Source organism: Crocodylus siamensis, chromosome 5 (genome assembly GCF_052110815.1).
Source record: "Crocodylus siamensis isolate JL-2025a chromosome 5, ASM5211081v1, whole genome shotgun sequence".
In the NCBI taxonomy this organism is placed as follows: domain Eukaryota; kingdom Metazoa; phylum Chordata; order Crocodylia; family Crocodylidae; genus Crocodylus; species Crocodylus siamensis.
In genome coordinates, this window is record NC_143399.1 from 158,009,291 (window position 1) to 158,030,196 (window position 20,906).

The 20,906-nt window shown below is 47.8% G+C and overlaps 1 protein-coding gene across 1 annotated transcript in view; it reads left to right on the forward strand.

The window, feature by feature from the left end:
- Positions 1-20,906, forward strand: part of LOC149864813 (uncharacterized) — a 60,523-nt gene that overhangs the window by 26,348 nt on the left and 13,269 nt on the right. The window contains exons 3-5 of the mRNA XM_090046839.1: positions 6,698-6,856; positions 19,150-19,685; positions 19,868-19,981. Coding sequence (XP_089902965.1) covers positions 6,698-6,856; positions 19,150-19,232 — 242 coding nt within the window. The 3' untranslated portion in view covers positions 19,233-19,685; positions 19,868-19,981. The remainder of the gene's footprint in view (positions 1-6,697; positions 6,857-19,149; positions 19,686-19,867; positions 19,982-20,906) is intronic.

Sequence of the window (20,906 nt, forward strand, 5' to 3'; positions counted from 1 at the left end):
TCTACGTGAGACATTTACTGCACAGATGATAAATTACTGTGCAGTAAACATCTCAGCATCTACACATGTGCCCCTATTAGGGTGCATAAAACTAACAAACGCCACAGCAGCATAGGACTTGTAGATATTGAGTTGGCTGGCAAAGGCACATGGGTGCTTCAGTGTGGGGCTGCCTGCTGTGTAACAGCACTGAAGAACCCTTGTGCCCAAGCTAGCCCCTCCACAGCACATTGAGCCCAGTAAGAGCAGCCTCAGACTCACAAGCTGACTCCCCAGACCCCCTTCCAGCCAGGGCTGCTGCAACCCAGCTCAATGTGCTGTGTATACCACGTGCCCAGGAGCTTCCCAGGAAAAATAAACTGCAGAGCCTACTCTCCACAGGTTATTGCTGCCCCCTAATGGTACATGTAGAAGCACCCTTTGACTATGAAAGCAGATCTATTGAGAGAACTAAAAAACAAATGGAAGCAGACATATGTAAAACATCCCAAAATTCTAGATAAAATGGTAGGCTCTAAATAGTATGTTTTGCCAGCAATTCAAATGAAATCAAGCAATTAAGTTCTGATTTTCTCCATACTCAGAAGTGTCTATCAAGTATCAAAATTTCAGTTGAGACATTTGAATTTCTGGATCAGGTTTCATACACTCATGCTGCATCTACACGAGATGCTGACTGCTCAGTAGCTCCCTACTACTGCACAGTGGCATTGTGTGGCACGAAGTGTGATGTGACACTACTGTGCAGTAGTAACAAGCTACTGTGCAGTCAGCATCACCTAAAAGCTGTTTGGTTACTGCAGTGGTTGTGTATGCAAGTACTAAATAACTGCACAGGAACAACTGCGCAGCCAGTGTTTTGTGTGTATGCAGCCTCAGTGACCTATAATCAGCAAATACTGTTATTGTAAATGCTTAAGGCCTACAGGAGATGTAGAATAACTGTACTGAATAAACTTCTTAGGAGTAATTTTTAAGAAATATGATTAGATTATTTGAAGTATTTGACATTCTCAGAATCCCAAGATTCTTTATCTGGAGTTTTCTATCAATCGTGTTCATTTCATATTGCAAATAATGCCAGTTGCAATCTCACAAGGTTTCTATTTTTGATCACTGCAGTAAGTTCTACAACACTTAAACTGAAAGTTTCAATTTTTGCTCTATGCAGTAAAAGATTTCTGAATAGTGCCCTTCATGGAATAAATGAAGCATGATTTTGTTGTACATATTCAGTGTTGAAATACTTTAGGAAAAAAACCACCTTAATATTCAGGGAGTTATATTAAAATAATTGCTTGAAAGAGCTTGTCTGTCTCTCATATTCCTATTGATTTAGATACTGAATTAGAAAGCTGTTTGTTCTATCAAAACGTTCCACCGACTGAAATGTTATTAATTAATTTTTGCATGTCTATTTTTAAATATTTGTAGTATTAAATGTATTAAAGTAAAATTAATTCATAATTAGTTGTTACCTTTAGACAAATATTTTTAAAGAACTGTTTGTTTTGAACAATTTGTTCTCTTTTCTCTCAGAAGGTACTTGGAGAAGTGCAGCAAAAAGTGCAGACTGTTGTGTAAAACTGACATTTATCTGTTCTGGTGATCTCCACAGAAGAGACTTAGAAACTCTTCACTCACCCATCTCCTCTTCATATACCCACTTGGCTATCACTACAATTGCATTACTATGCTGAAAGTCAGTCCACTTAACTTGATAGATGTTGATTAAACACTATTTCTTTCATACCTCTTTTAGGCAATGCACTTCAGCTTGTTTAGCATCACAAACATATATGGGAAATATCTCCTCAAAGCTGCTGTATTAAGTAGTGCAGTAAAGTGTTTTGACAGGCTAAAATGGAGATTCATTTTAGATACTCTACAAAAATTTCAATTCAGATCATGCAGATAATCAAAGCATACCTAAACTTTTCAGTATGTATTCAGACAGAGGTGGATCCATATTTGGCAAAGAGGGGTGGAGACCTGCACAGAAGGAATGGCTGCACTCCTGCTTCCAGCCTCCTTTCACCCCTTCAAACACACCAGTGCAGATAGACTACTTTAAACAAATCCCCAAAGCACTTAAGCATGGGGTTTCAAAGGACTGAGATCCTTGCAACAGACCATTTCTCCATTTCATAGACATTAGGGCTGGAAGGGACCTCGGAAGATCATCAAGTCCAGCCCCCTGCCCCAGAGGCAGGAACTCAGCTGGAGTCATAGGATCCCAGAAAGATAAGCATCCAAATTTCTCTTAAAGGCTTGAACCACCTCTAATGGCAGGCTATTCCAGACCTTGGGGGCTCAGACAGTAAAGGAATTCTTCCTTATGTCCAGCCTGAAATGGTCTTGCAGGAGTTTATAACCATTCAACCTTGTCCTCCCTTGGGGTACTCTGGTGAACAACTGTTCCCCCAGATCCTGGTGACGACCCCTGATAAACTTATAGGTGGCCATCAGATTGACCGTGAGCCTGTGCTTTTCCAGGCTGAAGGGTCCCATGGCTCTCAGCTTGTCATCGTAAGGTCTGTTTTCCAGCTCTTCTCTGGACTCTCTCAAGCTTCTCCACATCCTTTTTGAATTGTGGAGCCCAAAACTGGACGCAGTACTCCAGCTGCGGCCTCACCAAGGCTGAGTATAATGGGAGAATAACGTCCTGGGATTTCCTTGAGAAGAGTCTATGGATGCAAGCCAGCGTTTTGGTCACTTTACTAGCCACAGCATCACATTGCAGGCTTATGTTTATCTTGTGGACAATCATGACCACCAAGTCCCTTTCATCCATAGTGCTAGCCAGCGTAGCACTGCCGAGCCTATAAGGATGTTGCAGGTTTTTCCTCCCAAGGTGGAGAACCTTGCATTTCTCAGTGTTAAACACCATCAGGGTCTCAGCATCCCATTTGCTGAGCCTGTCCAGGTCAGCCTGGATTGCCCACCTGTCTTCAGGTGTGGATGTTTTACCCCAAAGTTCGGTATCATCAGCGAACTTGTCCAGTTCACTTCTGACTCCAATGTTCACATCATTAATGAATATGTTGTACAATATAGGTCTAAGGACAGAGCCTTGAGGGACCCCACTGGTCACAGGGCACGATGACGATTGACTTCTGTCAACCAACACCCTCTGGGTCTGGCCATGGAGCTAATTCCCCAGCCAGTGGATCATGGTGGACCTGAGGCTGCAGTTGGCCAGTTTTGCCTAGCGGTGATCATGAGATACCAGATCGAAGGCTTTTCTGAAGTCAAGATATATGACATCAATCTCTTGTCCAAGTGAAAGGTTACCTGGTCATAAAAGGAAATACGACTGGTCAAGTAAGACCTACCCGCAACAAACCCATGCTGGCTATCCTTCAGGATGTTACCGTTGGCCAGTCTGTTAAGAATGGCCTCTTTGATAATCTTTTCTAAGACCTTTCCCAAGATAGAGGTCAGACTGATGGGCCTGTAGTTTGCCGGATCTACTTTCCTCCCTTTCTTGAAAATAAGCACCACACTGGCCTTCTTCCAGCCTTCGGGCACTTCACCAGAATGCCAGGAGTTCTTGAAGATCTGTGCTAGTGGCTGAACTCTGATGCTAGCCAGCTCCTTGAGTACCCTGGGGTATAGATTGTCAGGGTTGGCTAACTTGTAGGTGTCCAGCCTCTCAAGGTGTTCCTTCAAAAGGTCAGCATTGATGGAGGGCAAGGAATCTCCTTCACCCGCGCCTCCCAGTCCTATAATGGGCAGGGGCATCCCATGGGACTGACGAAAGACTGACACAAAATATCCATTTAGTAGGTTGCCTTTTTCCTGGGCGTCAGTTGTCAGTTGTCCCATCTGGTTTAGCAGGGGTCTAGTGTTGCCCTTGCTTTTCCTCTGGCTCTCCACATATCTAAAAAAGTACTTTTTATTATCCTTGATACTGTGGCTAGTTGGGGTTCAATTGCACCCTTGGCTTTCCTGGTTCGCTCCCTGCAGCTCCAGACCAATGCGGAATATTCCTCCTTGGAGGTGGATCCCATCCTCCCTCCTTTGTAGGACTTTCTTTTTAGCAGCAGGAGGTCCGCTAGTTCCCTGGAGAGCCAAGGGGGCTTGGTGACCTTGCCCGCCTGTTATGGGCCAACCACCCACTTTCTTTACCAACAAGGCATGGCAGGAAATTAGTTAAATGATGTAATTAAGCAGGAGGCTGCCCATTTTCTGCCCCAATGCCAGTGGGCGCTATGTGCAGTTCCATTCCTCCCTTACACCGCAGCCCAAGCCTCACAGATGATATTTGTAAATTCCTCTTTATGTTGGGGTCTAGGCCACTGCGGGCATACCCCTTTTTTCTCTCTCTATCTAGGCCTGTCAGTCAAAAAAAACCCCAAAACCCACTAATAAGTGTTTGACTCCCAGGCTTCAGCTCTCAAAAAAACCCAACCCTCACTCGGGCTCTTGCCCCTCTGTGGTGCTGGGGTTTACTCACCCCTGGATACTGAGCCCTCTCTGGCACCAGGGTCGGTGCACCCAAAATGCTGTGGCCTCTCTGGCGCCGGGGTCCCCACACTGCAGTGGGTCCCCAGTGAGGCCTCCTCCTTCCCCAAATAGCCTTACCCAAACCACCAGTTGTTAACATTAAACAAGGAAGGCAACATGCCTGCTTACTTCAGATGATCGTGAGGATGGCTCCGGGCATGCTGTAGTCTTCTGACAGAGACTGCCACCACAGCACCGTAGTCATTGGGAGTCTACCTCCCTGCTGCCTCTCTGGCCTTCTTCTTGCCATTAGGATCCTGGACTTCCTCTTCCTGTCACCTGACCAGCTGGCAGGGCTTGAGCCTTAACCCCTACTTGACTGGCTGGCCATGACCAGAAGGTTCTGGACTTAAAGGGGCCAACCTGTCTCTTAGTAACAGGGTTAAGGTTCCCTGTTACAGGGCTGCTGTGTCCTTTTGCTGTCTTTCCTCCAATACAGAATAGCATTAGCTTGTGCATCGAGAATCGCTCCCTTGAGGAGCAACCACTCTTCCTGAACTCCCCTCCCCTTGGGGTCATAGTCCCTTACGGCCTCACTGACAAGCCTCCTGAGCTTGTCAAAGTCAGCTTTCCTGAAGCTGAGGACTTCTGTATTGCTGACTGACTTGCCAGCTTTACAGTAGACGGTCAAGGTGATCAGCTCCTGGTCGCTGTCACCCAGCTTCCCTTTGATCATTACATCACTGATTAGATCATCCCTGGTTGGAAGTACCAGGTCGAGCAGAGCTTTACCTCTCATTGACCCATAGACTTCTTGTGTCAGATAGATGTCATCCACACATGAGAGGAAGCTTTGCGACCGCTGAGATTTAGCTGAGCACTCTTCCCAAGGGATGTCTGGGTAGTTGAAGTCTCCCATGACAACCATGAACCAGAAGTGTGCGGCATCAGCCAATTCTGTGGTGAACTCCTGGTCAAGCTCTTGACTTAATGGTGGGAGTCTACTAAAGACCTCCCACCCAGTGTCCCCTGTGCCATGTTCCTCATGGATTTTAACCCAGAGGGTCGTCCACCCTGGTCGCCAGTATCAGCTTGCAGGAATGTGTAGCTCTCAATATAGAGAGCTACACCCCCGCCCCTTTTGTCCACTCAGTCCCTCCTATACAGGGTATAGCGATCTATATATGTGGTACTGTCATGGGTGGAGACCCTCCTTGGCCCACTAAGCCACCTCCTTCCACTGCCTGGGGTTAACCCCCTGCCACCATGGGCCCTGCTTACGTCCGGCTGTGCTGGGGGTCAGTGGGGTGCTCCTCGGTTGCTGGGGGGATTCAGGGGAGTGGGGACACAGTGGGCTTTCACCCATGCATTTCTTGCCACTCCTGGAGCCTGACTGTTTTTGTTTTTGTTTTGGTTTGCCGAGCTCTTTTAAACTGCGTGCATGTGCAGTGGGCCCACCATCAGTGGTACACTGTTCCTGGGCTAGGGGGGAACCCTACCCGGGATTTAGGGTACCCTGCCCCACTGGAGAGGGACAGGTAAGTACCCTCTCCCCTACACTACTCTCTCCCTGGGGGGCTGGGCCAAGTAGGGGCTAAAGCGGTGCAAGACCCTCCACGGCCCACTCAGCCACCTCCTCCCTCTGCCTGGGAGATATCCTGTGTGATAGTCTCCCATGAGTTGATGTCAGTGTTCCATTTTTTTCAAGTTGACCTTGAGAATGTCCTTGAAGCACTTTCTCTGCCCTCCATTTGAGTGTATGCCCAACTTAGCTACAAGAATAAAACTTGCTTTGGGAGTTTAGAGTTAAACATCCAGATGACACGGCTGGCCCAGCAAGTTGATGTTGATTGATGATCACCTCGGTGCTTGTGGTGTTTGCTTGCGAGAGGATGCTAACATTGATGCATCTGTCTACCCACTGGATTTGAAGGATCTTCTTTAAGCAGCATTGATGATACTTTTCCAGCAATTTGAGGTATCTCCTGTATGCTGCTCAAGTATCATCTCCATTGAGTAAGATAGGGATCACATCTGTCGCCAGGACCCCTCAGCACGCGAGGTCTACTGCCTACCTGGAGCAATGATTCAGGTCGTGAAAGGGATGCTCAAACCATAATCCTAGTCCATGTGGGCACTAATGATGCGGCCAGGAGATGCCCTGATCACCTGATGGAGGACTACCAAGCTCTGGGGTGCGTGCTGAAGGAGATGGGTGCACAGGTGGTTTTCTCTTCTATCCTCCCAGTGAGTGGACGAGGCAGACAGCATGAATCATGCATCACAGAGACCAACTGGCGGCTACAGGAATGGTGCTTCGAGGCAGGCTTTGGCTTCCTCAGCCACGACCGGCACATCACGACAAGAGACATGCTTGGAAGGAATGGGCTCCACCTTTCCCCTAAAGGTAAGCGTGTGTTCTCTTCTAGGTTGGCGGACCTCCTCTGGCGGGCTTTAAACTAGGCTCGTGGGGGGAAGGGGAAGTTGAGGGCAGAGGAAACATCAGACTGCCAGACCATGAAACACCCACAACTACAGCCCAGCCTAGACCAACGAGTGAAACAAATAAACAGGTAAGCGACAGAGGCCAGGGCAACACTGGGACAAGGGGGTCAGTACACACATCCACAGGAGGCCTCAAATGCCTCTACACAAATGCTCGTAGTATGGGAAACAAGCAGGAGGAACTCACCCTCCTGCTAGCTGACACCAGCCCGGACATAGTGGGGATCACTGAAACGTGGTGGGACTCAACACATGACTGGGCGGTGAATGTCAAGGGCTATAGGCTGTACAGGAAGGACAGGATAGGAAGGAGAGGTGGGGGCGTGGCACTCTATATCAAGGAGGAATACACATCCTCGTCAATTAGCAAGGAGTCAGAGGAAGGGCACTCTGAAGTGCTTTGGGTTAAAGTATAAGGCAGTCGAGGGGAAAGAGACTTAACAGTGGGGGTCTGCTACAGACCTCCCAATCAGGGGGAAGAGCTTGACCAGGAATTCTTAGGTCAGCTCACTGAGGTAGTGAAGTCTAAGGATGTGGTAGTCATGGGGGACCTGAACTTCCCAGACATCTGCTGAGAAGAGCAGTCAGCCAGGTCTGACCGCTCACGTAGGTTCTTAGACAGAGTGCAGGACCTCCATCTAACCCAGGAGGTGCACAGCCCCACCAGGGGAGACGCCTTGTTGGACCTAGTGCTGGCCACGGGTGATGACCTGGTGAGGGGGCTGCGGGTGCTTGACCACCTGGGCGGCAGTGATCATCGCCTGCTGGAATTCACCATGCAGCACAAGGTGGCAAAGGCCTGCAGTAAAGCAGCAGCCCTAGATTTCAGGAGGGCAGACTTCAACGAGCTAAGGAGGATAGTTGGGGAAGCGCCAGAGGGGAGGGGAGCCAGGTGTCCAAGTAGAATGGTCGCTCCTTAAGGAGACAATCCTCCAAGCCCAAAGGAAGGTAATCCCAATGAGGATCAAAGGGAGCAGGAGGGCACACAAGCCTCCATGGCTCATCAAAAGCATCTGGGAATGTCTTCTTGCTAAAAGGGTGGCGTACACCCAATGGAAAGAAGGGGACATCACCAGGGTCGACTATACTGCAGTTGCTCGGGGATGTAGGGGGGTGGTCAGGAAGGCCAAGGCAGAGATGGAATTAGGGCTAGCTTCCCAGATTGAGGACAATAAGAAGTCCTTCTTTAAATACATAGGGGGTAAAAAGAAGGTTCCGGGTAATGTGAGGCCCCTGCAGGACACGTTGGGAAATTTGGTCGTCACACCAGACGATAAAGCTAACATGTTTAACAATTTCTTTGCCTCTGTCTTCCTAAGTAGGGACCAGAACAGTCACCTCCCTGCTGGGCCGCCCTCGGGCCCCAGAGGAGGCACACCTGGGGCAAGGGTTAGTGAGGAACTAGTTAGGGAACTTCTGGAGGGGTTGGACGTATCAAGTCAGCCTGTCTGGATGATCTCCACCCTAGAGTTCTAAAGGAATTGGCCAAGGTCATTGCAGGACCCCTGGCACTGCTTTACGAGCACTCGTGGTGCTCTGGTGTGGTGCCGGAGGACTGGAAGAGGGCCAACATGGTTCCCATCTTCAAAAAGGGGAAGGAGGAGGACCCGGGAAATTATAGGCCAGTTAGTCTTACCTCAATCCTAGGCAAGCTATTTCAGAAAATTATTCTGGCACACATCCACGAGGGGCCAGCTGGGGACTGCATGCTTAGGGGCAACCAACACAGGTTCATCAGTGGCAGGTCCTGTCAGACCAACCTGGTGGCCTTTTACGATCAGATCACCAAATCATTAGATGCAGGGGTAGCAGTGGACATAGTCTTCCTGGACTTCCGGAAGGCTTTCAACACTGTCTCTCACCCCGTTCTCATCAAGAAACTGGGGGGCTGTGGTGTAGACACCCACACAGTCAAATGGGTCGCCAACTGGCTGAAGGGCCGCACCCAGAGGGTGGTAGTGGATGGGTCCTTCTCAAACTGGAAGGAAGTGGGCAGTGGGGTTCCGCAGGGCTCGGTCCTCGGGCCCGCGCTGTTCAACATCTTCATCAGTGACTTGGACTTGGACAAGGGGATAAAAAGCACCCTGTTCAAATTTGCTGATGACACTAAGATGTGGGGTCGCTAGAAGGAAGCAACAGACTACAATCGGACCTAGACAGATTACAAGGGTGGGCGGACGAGAATAGGATGGGATTCAACACAGACAAGTGCAAAGTGATGCACCTGGGGAGGAACAACCGGCACCATACCTAGAGGTTGGGGAACTCCCCTCTTGTCAGCACAGAGGCGGAAAAGGATCTTGGAGTCATCATTGACTCCAAGATGAACATGGGCCGGCAGTGTGGGGAGGCAGTCAGGAAGGCCAACCATACCTTGTCATGCACCCACAGATGCATCTCAAGCAGGTCCAAGGAGGTGTTCCTCCCCCTCTATGTGGCACTGGTCAGGCCACAGTTGGAGTACTGCGTCCAGTTATGGGGGGAAGCAGTGCCAAAGACTGGTGCTGTTTCCTCCTCGTGTCTCTCCCCCTGGTCGCAATACTGCTTAGCTCCCAGCTCCCCCCAGGCACAGGTAGGGAGCAGGAATTGACTGGTGTGTGTGCTGCACAGGCAGTGGCAGGGCTGAAGGAACATAGCCCTGGGGGGAGTCGGGAGCTGAGCAGCACTGGGACCAGGAACAGAGCTGCTCATGCCTGGGGGAAGCTGGGGTGAGCAGCACAGGAGCCACAGACAGCTCCCACACCCTTTCTAGCCCCTGTAGCCCCCTGCTGCCTGGGATGACTGGGAGCAAATTGCTCCCAGTCAGCACCTACATGTGCACTACTGTGCAGTAGCTAATGCGCCATTAATCTAGTACCTGTATTTGTTGGTAATAGCAAATGAAACATTAGCCTAATTTAACGTGCAGTAAATTCCACACATGTGTAGATGCTGATGCTTTACTGTGCATTAGAATAGTCTAATGCACAGTAAAGCATCTCGTGCGGATGCACACAGGATAGGTTATCTGTGAAATAAGCAGGGGTAGCTGACAAATAAGCAGTTGTTGACCAAGCAGCAGCACCACGAGGATGTAGTGGGAACAGCAGATGGAAATGCTTTTCCTCCTGAAAAGCCACATATGTTTTCTGATGGTGCTGTGATATCGTGCATACAGGTCTCCTCCAGTATAAGCCTGTCCAGCACCCAACCCTGGGTCTACAGTGGAGCAGGCAGAATATATTAGAATCTCTGGGTGCATAAATGGATGAAGGCTGCAGCAGAACAAGATCTCCAGTTGTCTTGGCCTCCTTGTTCTGTCAAGAACCATATGGTAGCTGAGATGCAGCAGCTTCTCCACAGTAAAAGAAATTACACACAGGCAGAGATGACTGAAGTAAGGTGCAGGGCCTGGGGCAAATCAGCCTGTGTGGGGACCTGCCCCCGGATGCAAGGGAGCCAGCGGTGGATTCGGCGGGGGAGGGAGGGAGCCGAGCAGCCAGTCATGAAGCCGGCAGCAATGCAGAGTCACCACGGCCGCTCCACCCAGCGCCGTAGGGCCCCCCTAAGCACAGGGCCCAGGGCAGTTGCCCTGATTTGCCACCCCCAACCCTGCCCCACCCCAGGGACAGCTCTGCACACTGGCATCTCCTGTGTAAACAAATTATTTGGTATAGAATCATTAATTGTAGTTCTGCTACCTGTATAGTTGTTGTAATAGACCTGGAGACACTATGAGCTATGGGCCTGCCAATATGCCTATGATTCCCAAATCTTATTTAGCTTTTTTCCCTGATTTCCTAGTCTGAGGGCAATGGGCTAAAAGAAACAGTTCTGAAACAACACAGTGAAACTACTGGATCCTAGAGATAAAGAGGAAGCATAGAATCTATCAAAATTTGTGCCTCTGCTTTCCAAAGAGGGAGTGTGATCTTGTGAATCCAAATGAATCCACTTCTTCATGGATATGCAGATAGCAAAAATGACCAGCAATGCTTTTTCATCCTTGGACTTAGCCACAACAATCCATGTACACTTTTTGCCACCTAAACACTTGGCCTTTACAAGATGGACTTCCTTGAGTTTACTTTTAAGATCGGTTGAGAAGTTCAGATGGTTCTACTCATGACTATATGCCTCCCAGGTACAACAGAAAAAAATTAGTACTGTAGATCACATTAATTTTCCACATTGGTTATCTTTCAAATCAGGCAATTTCAAAATATCCTGTCTTTGAACAGCTGAGTTACCACCAAAATATATTATTTTACTCCTTCACAGAAATCAGCTGTTAAAATTCTGGGGCTAATAATGCCCGGATTCAAACTTGTCAAGACCACAAACAAGTAATTAGAACGGGAAACTTGGCTGTGAAATTCATGCCTGCAATTGTCTTGATGCTCTTAGACCCAACAATAGAAGAATACAGTAATATATTTTTGAAAGCTTCTTGTAACAAATAAGTAGGGAAATGGTCCCCAATATTTGCACTCAGAAATAAACCAGGCATAGCAGCTGAAACAAGTGACTTTGTAACAGAAAGATGACTTATCATTGACTTGGGAGAGAAATCATGATTGGGATAACTTAAAACGCTACAGTAGAGAATTCAGCATTAAAATTAATTCTGCCTTGCAACATATTCCGTAGCTTTCAGTGAGCTCACTCCATGGCTTACAGGAGCTCACTCCATTGCAGTGAGCGCCTGTAAAAAGAGATACCTCCTTCATGCAGGACTGATAGAAATTTAAGACTCCAGGACTCCCACACAGTATAAATTTATCTCAGGACATGATGACAAAGTCCCAACCCACTGGCAGAGAAATGCTTCACATCCAGAAAAATAGAAAGAGAAACCAGCAGAAAGCAGCAGGTTTAAGGAGGGAGCAGCTTTCTAATTATCTGGCTTGGCTGCAGGCCAACTGACCTCATATGATATTATGCTTTGTTAGGGAAGCCTGGCAATACTTAGGCAGTTTGCCAGAAGGAAAGGAGTTCTTCTCCACTGTATCTGTAGAAAGTTGGATCTTGATGCAAAGAAATATTGATTAGAGCCGATCTCTGTAAAGACAGCATAAATTATCCTCGCGCCTTTAACTGCAGCATTGTCTCTATGCAAATTAATCTATGCTTTTGGTAAAGCTAATAAACTGTCTGTGTTTGTAAACTAAACACTGTTTACACCAGGGCTGTCCAGGGATGCTTCCCACTGCACTACTCTACTGGATCCTCCCTCCAGCACACAGCCCAAATCCACTACTAGGCATGGCCCTGGATTTATCCTCAGCTCCCCATGGTGCTACACTGCCTTACTGAGTGTAACAGGGGGGCCTGCTGGGGCCAATCCAACCGTGGCCCACCCACCTGTTCTTGGGCTAACTGCCCACCTTCTCACCTGCCACGCCTTGATCTTAATTAATTGATGTAATTAAGCGGAAGGCTGACCATTCGCTGCCCCGATGCCAAGGGGCGCTATCTGCAGCTCCATGCCTTCCCTACACCACAGCCCAAGCCTTGCAGATGGCATCTAGGTGTTCTCTTCATCACCCGCCCCACACTGGGCCCCAAATCTTCCTGATTGAACCCCACCCTAGAGTCCTCTCATCAGGCGGCCTTATCCGCCTTCATACAGGCTATGTAGCTCCCTGATACTATTTTTCCCTCTTGGGTGTGGTCCCCTCCCAGGACCTTTGGCTATCAGCCCTGGCCCACCTCTAGGCCAGTTGGGACGCCTGGCTCTTGGCTCTTGGGTGTCCCTTGCAGTGGGCCCCTGGCCCTTTTGACTGGTTTGGTCCTGGCCCCAGCATGAGCCAGTTGAGGGTACTCTCTCGATCAGGTCAGAGTCTCAAACCCCTCACTCCTTCCAGGGGTCCACCCTCTGGGCCCAGATGACACCATGATGTTCTCATACCCACCAGTCCCACACAATGGGCCCCAGAATCCTAGTGTAGAGCCCCACCTGTGTTCCTCCCTTCAGGCAGGCTCTGCCGCCATCATACCGGGCCACACATATCCCTGCAACCGGTTCTTCAGGTGTGGTCTCCTCACTGGGACCTTTGGCACCTCCAGCCCCAACCCGCCCCTGGCTCTTGGGCATCCCTCTCACTAGGCCTCCTAGCCCTTCTGACCCTCCTGGTCCTAGCCCCTGCCTGGGCCAGTCAGGGGAAGCTCTGACAGGCTTCGATGTATGACCCTCACTCCTTCCCCAGGGGCTCCCCTCTCTGGGTCCTCCTTCCTGGATGTCAGGCACTGGGGTACCTCACAACACAACTGGTGCCTCAGGGTCTCACAAGGGATTCTCACTCCCGCCCTGGGGCAGCAGGTTGTGGTGCTACTACAGATGTTATTTTCAACCCACACTCTGCCTCCCCACAGTGGAGAACTCATTGGAGTCAGGACTCAGCTCTCTTACTCTTTGGCTGAGCCCCCATTCTTCCCTCACTGGGTTCCACCTCACACTGCCCCTTCACACTGGGGCTGCTCATCACAGCCCCCCTCACAACTACCACCAATGGAATGTGACCCACCCAAAGGTGATGCCTAGGGGTTAAAGTGCCCTGACCCGCCTTTCGCCGGGGTGATCACTGGCCTGGCATTTCCTGGGGGCTCCCACACCACTGGGACCCCCACCAGGCCACCCACTCCCAGCAGGGTGTAGCTTTAGGTTGTACCCAGAACCAGGAGCCTTTAAACCATCCCCTACAGCTCCTCCCTTACCTCCAGATGAAACTTAGCTGCCCTCTAGCCAGGCAATGTTATTGCCCAGCCTCCAGCAACCAAACTGCCTTGTTTATATGGGCAGCCCTGAACCTAAAATGGCTGCCCTCATTAGGCACCCGGTGGCTGCCAGCTCCAGGGCCTTGAAGTGGTAAGCACACACAGTGCCCTGCCACACTGGGGTGAAGGCAGGAAGAAGCTGGAGGAAGGGAGTGGGGTGCCTGGATTATTGTGGGGAGTGGGAGCAATAACTGCGTGAGAGCCTAGAGGTGCATGTTAACCCTTTGTGGGCTGCATGTGATCTACAAGCTGCTGGTTGTACAGTCCCAGTTTATAGCAAGACCCAGGAACCGCTCCAACATTGTTTTAAGTTTTACTTCTTAAGACAAAAGTTTTGATCAAGTCACTGAAAAAAGGAATATAACTTGATAAATAGTTTTGTCAGCAGTTATTTAAAAATGAGACATTGTGTAGCCACCTTCTTCTGAGGCAAGGTCTTCAAAAATATCACCTATTAAAAACTTTCTGATATTTAGAACCTATTTGTAACACTTTAGAATGCTACAACCACACACACTATTCTTCAAGAGAAAATCATTCGAGTCATTTTAACTATGGAAGAACAGCTTTCCAAGTTACTATTGCTCTTTCAAGCAAATGCATTACTTTTTCTCTTAAGCAGAACATTTTCCTACCATCTAAACACAGGTCAGCACGTAACCAGTATCTCATTATTACTGGAGTCAAACACATAGGCATAAGCTTACAGAAATGGTGAATGATGACATATGTATAGAGATTCAGATAATTCATATATTTTAGGAAATCCTTAACTGTTTATGTATTGGGAGATATCATTAAGAATTATTAGTGCCATAGTTCAAGTGGGATTGTCTGAGATCAGTTATTTGGATTCAGACACTGCTCAGATTGATAAATAAGGTGACTCATTTGGAGAATGACAGGAAACAGAGGAACAAGTAAGGAATGAGAAATGGAGTTCCCTGACCAGGAACAGTGTGGAGAAGAAAGGAGAAAGAAAGTGCAAACTTCCAAAGTAATAGGTGCATGTAGGAGTGTATACAGGAATACAAAGAGAGGAGGCTAAGAGAGTGGAGACAAAACAGGACAAGGAGAATAAAGAAAACAACAATGGAGGGTAGAAAGAGCTGAAGGGTTCACTCTGCCATTAGACAAAGACAGTTACAGAAAAGAGGATAGGATTAACAATAACTGAGGATTTAAAGAATTTTGTCTTCTGATTGCTAAAAAAAAGAAAGGAAAGCAAACAAAACTCCTAAAAAATATATAACAGCTCCTACTAATAGAACATAGTAAACAGAATTATGGAGATTGTTATTACATTCATACGGCCAATTCACATAAGCAAGCTAGTCTAGGACCTAATACAGAGGCTCTGACTAGTGCAAAGTCTGCATTGGAGTAATTTATAGCAACACAAGGCATTTTTACATGTGTTCCTGACTTGGCACCAGGCACTTTTAATTAGAAAACTACTCTAATTAAAAGCACCCATGCATCACATGCATCAACGGTGTATTTTATTTCAAAGTGCACCACCACCATTTTCTCAGCATGGAGACACACCATGCCACTGATGCATGTGACATGTAAGACTGCCACAGCATGTCAATTTACATGCTCCAGCACACTTGATTAATAGAATCTGCTCCAAAGCCCTGGGTTTCCAGCACATGGGAGCAGGTTCCCCTCATGTGTATAAGTGCCCACAGGGCACACTGAGCCGCTCATTTAAGCGCAACTAAATTTAATATACATTAAGCAATTTTGGCAGATATCTACCTATGCAGGAAATTGGCACTAAAGCTAGTACCAAGTTCCTGTAACCCTGCCATGTGTCCCTAGTGGCTTGGTAGACCCAGCCTTAAATTAGTGCTGGGTCATATGTACACTTGCATTAATGCACTTTAACTAATTGCACCTAAATTTGATACCTGCATTTGCAGGTATCAAATTTAGGCACAATTCACCTAATTTCACCATTTTTAAATGCATGTTAAGGGTGTGCACATGTGGATGTGCACCTGTATTAAATTAGGTTAAGGTGCATTAACGTGTCTTGTGTAGACATACCCACAGTGTATCATTAATCTCTGAACCCTGTCAGTGCAGTCCAAATAATAAGTGAGTGAAGGGGCGTGTGATAAGGGAAGGATCTTCAGTTCTTTCCTTTGGCAGAATCCTGCGGGGGTCCTATAACAGTGCAGAGCATCTGATTAAATTAAAAGTGGCCTATTGTGGGAAGCAACATTCATGGAAAAAAATGTCTCCCTCTTTTCATATGTGAATCTTACTTCAATTAACACAATAATATTTTTGTTTAATGAAAGTTAAAAGCAAATTAAGACCTCAGAGCACTCTTTGTACCTACTTTGTATTTAGTCTTCTTGAAGATGACTTCTCCATAATGACTTAGGCACCAAGATTCCAATTTCTTGCTTTGTTTTGTGTTTTTAGCTCCAAATATTTATTAAAAATATGTTTTCACAAAATGCTTAGATCAGTTCATTTCACTCCCAACATGTAGCTACCCATTGTCTTACCCATGCTGCAAAATCCTAAACAGCCTCTGGCTATGCTGTAACTGGGGCCCTGGCTGTTGCCTTTAAAGCAGCAGCAGCAACAAGGAACTATTTTTGAGTTCCTGGAATAGGTATGGTGCCACGGCATGGACTCTACAGGGTTGGGGGTGATTCTAGTACCCCTCCCCTCTACTCCTCAGGCTACTGGTGCATTCCTCTACCTGACCCTCCATTTGTTACTGATTCTCAGCTCCTCCAAGGCTGGATCCAGACATGCAGGCACATGCAATTTATGACACCAAAAACTGCACGTCTAGCATATTAAAATGGATGCCACACTGCAAATTTGCAGGACTGGGGCAAAATGTGTTACCAGGAAATCCCAATAGCAGAAGAAAAAAACCCACAAAAAATGGCTGCACGCCACAGAAGCATGTGCCGACAGACTTGGAGGGCTCAGTCCTCCTGGGAGATGCACCTCTAGTTCTGCCCAGGCTCCTCCAGCATGCTGGGAGCTAGGAGAAGTGGGGGAAAAGCAGTTTCCCCACTGCAGGGCATTTTGCCGCACACCCAGGTGCACATGCAGGGGCATGTGCAGCAGCAAAAAGTAGCAGTACAAATTTGTGCTGCTACTATTGCTGCTGCAAACACACACCCCTGTATGTGGGGACGTACCACAAGTGTCTAACTATGATGGCTAAGTGGGGACTATTAGTAACCTTTTTGAACCAAAGTTTCCTCTCCAAGGTCATTCCAAACTTCATTCCGTAGTAATATAAGCTGCCTTACACATATGTAATACGTCTAACTACACTGATTAATATGCCTTGAGTTTCTGATACAAAAGGAAAGAAATAACTTGGTCCCTTTCTAATCTCAGCCAGCATTCTGTAAGAAGAGAAGTGGTGTAGACAAGACTTTTCAACAAAGGAATGCATTCCTTTCATTATTGACATATTTCTGGTTTAATGCCAAAATGTTTTAGAAAAAGTAAATACATTATTGTGGGTGCAATTAAAAATATTATTAAATGTATGTTTTTAACACTTTATCAGTACTATCCTAAGAGAAGGCAAGTTTAACAATATGAAGTTATGCAACATACTCCAATTTAATCCTTTTTGTGCTAAGGACATAACAAGACATGTGCCCATGGAACCAAAAATACATGCATTTAATATTTGCAAATGAAAATGAGATACATTAAAAATGACCTTGGAACTGTATTCCTTCTTCAAACCTACCCTACCTCCCACCCATCTCCCCCATTTCCTTTATGAAAGAGAACTTCATTCTGAGTAGCTTGGTCATAGCTAACTAAATACAAAAATACAGAAATCATTTGTATTTAGTCCAGTAAGATTCCCAGTCTCCTCAATCTATTTAACATAACAGCTGTACAGAGGCACACAGATGGAAACAAATCTGTCCTTTATAAGCTTGTTGCTTAAAACAAAAAAATCAGGCTAGTAAGCTGGAGGCACTTTCTGCTTTCTCTTGTAATTGAGCCTATTTCAGAGGCAGTACGAGGTGAAAAAATATAGCTATTATCCCATTACAGAAGCACGTGGTTTCTCCATGGATTGTATTACTTTTGATCTATCTTATTTCTAGAAGTTACTGTTTTTTAAGGTCAGCTTCCTATCCCCTTATTTGTGCATATCTAAACTGTGATGGCTTTGTAACCTGGGTGGTGTAGCTCTGAACCCCCACCCCTGCTTCTACGTGCCAAAGCTGGAAATGTGGCAGCACAGTTGCTCTGTGCTCATCCCGTGAGGCTGCTTTTAAGCTCACAAGAGATTCAGGTCCTGAGAGTGACCACAGAAGGATGCTCCTGAGTGGCCTCACTGGTGTACCTCTAGGTTTGGGGCACATGTGTAAGCACAAGTACCAAGGCACACTTGTGGTTGTCCCACCTGGGATGCACAGCTACAGTGGTTTAGATATGCCCTTGAGTAGTATCCTGCAAGTACTCCCTTTGAGTTTATGGGACTAGTCATGAAGTAAAATATTACTGGAAGATTTTAGCTCTTAGTGGGTGCATCTACATAAGACACTAAATGCGCAGTAGACTAACTGTACTGTGCATTAGTGTGTCACAGCAAAGGGCATGCTAATACACAGTAGAATGAGTCTACTGCACATTAGCAGCACTAAAAGACCATGCTTACTGTGCAGTAGTGCCATTTACAGCACATAGAGTTAATACACATTTTTACAGGTACTAAACTTAATGAGCAGTAACAATGGCACATTAATGCACATGTAGACATGCCCAGTGTATATTTAAAAAATAATAATTTTGTCTAAATCCATGGGGATGCTTTTCTCTCTGGTTTGTGTGATGTGTGGCATGATCACTAAGATACCTGCACATCTCTGGGCAAGGTGGAGGATGTGATATAATTTTGTTATTCAAATACACAGACCAAGAGCTGGGTTACAGCCCTTGAATATTGACCAACTGGGGCTTGGACCTGACATGAATTTCCCTACGGGAATATGCAGCAGCACGTGTTTGCAGTTATACAGCATCTGTTTGTAGTTATACAGAATCAGCATCTTCAAAACAAAGCATTATCTACCATTCCTCAAGGGTACAAAGTTTTATTAAAAATATAAAAAAGGTAATGACATGGTGCAGACATGGAGCACGGCTGCCAGGGGCCCTGCCCAGGCGCTGCTGCCTGCCATGGGCTCTTCTGAGGCCTCCACCCAGACGGAGCTCATAGCAGGGTTGGTGGCCCCTTGCCCCCCTGTCTGTGGGGGGGCTTGGTGGGGTCCTGGGTGGGGCCTGGTGGTCCCCTTGCCTGCCCCTCCTGTGCACGATTTAGGGCCCTGGAGGAGCAGGTGAGGGAGCTCCAAGCTGAGGTGAGCAGGCTGAGAGGGTTCAGGGATGCAGAGGATGAAACATGCCTATTTCTGTTCTCTGCAGGCCCGGTCGCCCACTGTACAGCCTCCACAGGAGACGCATGCAACGCAGGAATGGCAGAAGGTGTCCAAATCCAGAGCTGCTAGGCCTAGAGTGGTGGAAGCTCCCCAGGTTCACCTGGGGAACAGGTTCAATGCCTTGGCAGCTGTGATGGAGAAAGACGAAGAATTTGGCTCCAGCAGGGATGATGCCACTCCCAACATAACAAAGAATGGGCAGAGAGTGAATACCAGCAGGAAGAAACGCCGGGTCCTCATCATCGGAGACTCCATCCTACAAGGACTGGAAGGTCCCATCTGCTGGCCTGACCCCATGACGCGAGAGGTCTGCTTCATGCCTGGGGCTCAGCTTAGGGACATCATAGAGAGGATCCTGGCCTACATCCGACCTGCAGACCAGTACCCCATGGTTGTCATCCACGTGGGGACAAAAGACGCGGCCAGGGGCCTTCATTATCCTTCATTATGAAGGATTTTAAGACTCTGGGAGACAAGCTTAAGGAGGTGGGGGTGCAGGTGGTATTCTCCTCTCTTTTTCCGGTGAGTAGGCAGGGGCGGTGACACGGGGCCTGCATTGGCGAGGTCAACCAGCGCTTATGTAGTTGGTGCCGCCAGGCAGGCCTTGGGTTCCTAGATAACGACCCATGCTTTTGGGCGGGGGACTTGCTGGGGCAGGATGGCCTTCACCTTTCTCCTAAAGGCAAGCATGTCTTCTCTTCCAGGTTGGCTGATCTCATACGGCGAGCTTTAAACTAGCCTTGCCGGGGGAGGAGGCCACAGGAAGGTGAGGAGACACCACCCGAGCAAGACAGATGACAAATGCAAGGAGTGCCCAGGTAAGAAACAGTGGTCCGGATAGTCTCCCAAATGTGGGGGGGGTGGCACAGCTAGGCAAGGCCTTAAATGCCTATATACCAATGCTTGTAGTATGGGGAATAAAACAGGAGGAACTCACCCTCAGAATAGCCCGTTCAGACCCAGACATAATAGGGCTTACAGAAATGTGGTGGGATTCATCCAATGACCGGGCAGGTAGCATTAGGAGCTATCAGCTTTACAGGCAGGATAGAGAAGGAAGGAAAGGTGGGGGTGTGGCACTCTATGTCAAGGAGCAATACACATCCTTTGCCAACGGAATGGGGTCAGAGGAGGGGCAAGCTGAAGTGCTCTGGGTCAAGATACAAGGGGGCCATGAGGAGAGGGATCTAACGGTAGGGTTCTACTACAAACCCCCCCAACCAAGGGGAGGAGCTGGACGGGGAATTTTTGGGCCAGCTTGGAGAGGCACTTAAGGCAAGGGATGTAGTTGTCATGGGTGATTTAAATTACCCAGACATCTGCTGGGAGGAACAGTCAGCCAGGTCGGACCGTTCCAGGAGGTTCCTGGCCGAGATACAGGACTTCCACTTAATTCAGGAGGTGCACAGTCCCACCAAAGGAAATGCCCTGTTGGACCTGGTCCTGGTAAGGGGCCTCCAGGTTCTTTACCACCCGGGTGATAGCAATCATCGCTTGCTGGAATTCACCATCCAGCGCAGGGTGTCAAGGGCCTGCAGCAAGGCGGTAGACCTAGACTTCAAGAGGACCAACTTCAACAAGTTGAGATTAATAGGACAGGCACTGGGGTTCTTGAGAGCAGTGCCCAAGATGAGTGGTCATTCCTTAAGGAGACGATACTCAGGGCCCAAAGGGTGACCATCCCGACAAGAAGCAAGGGGAGCAGGAGTGCCTGAAAGCCCCCCTGGCTCACCAAGGGTGTCT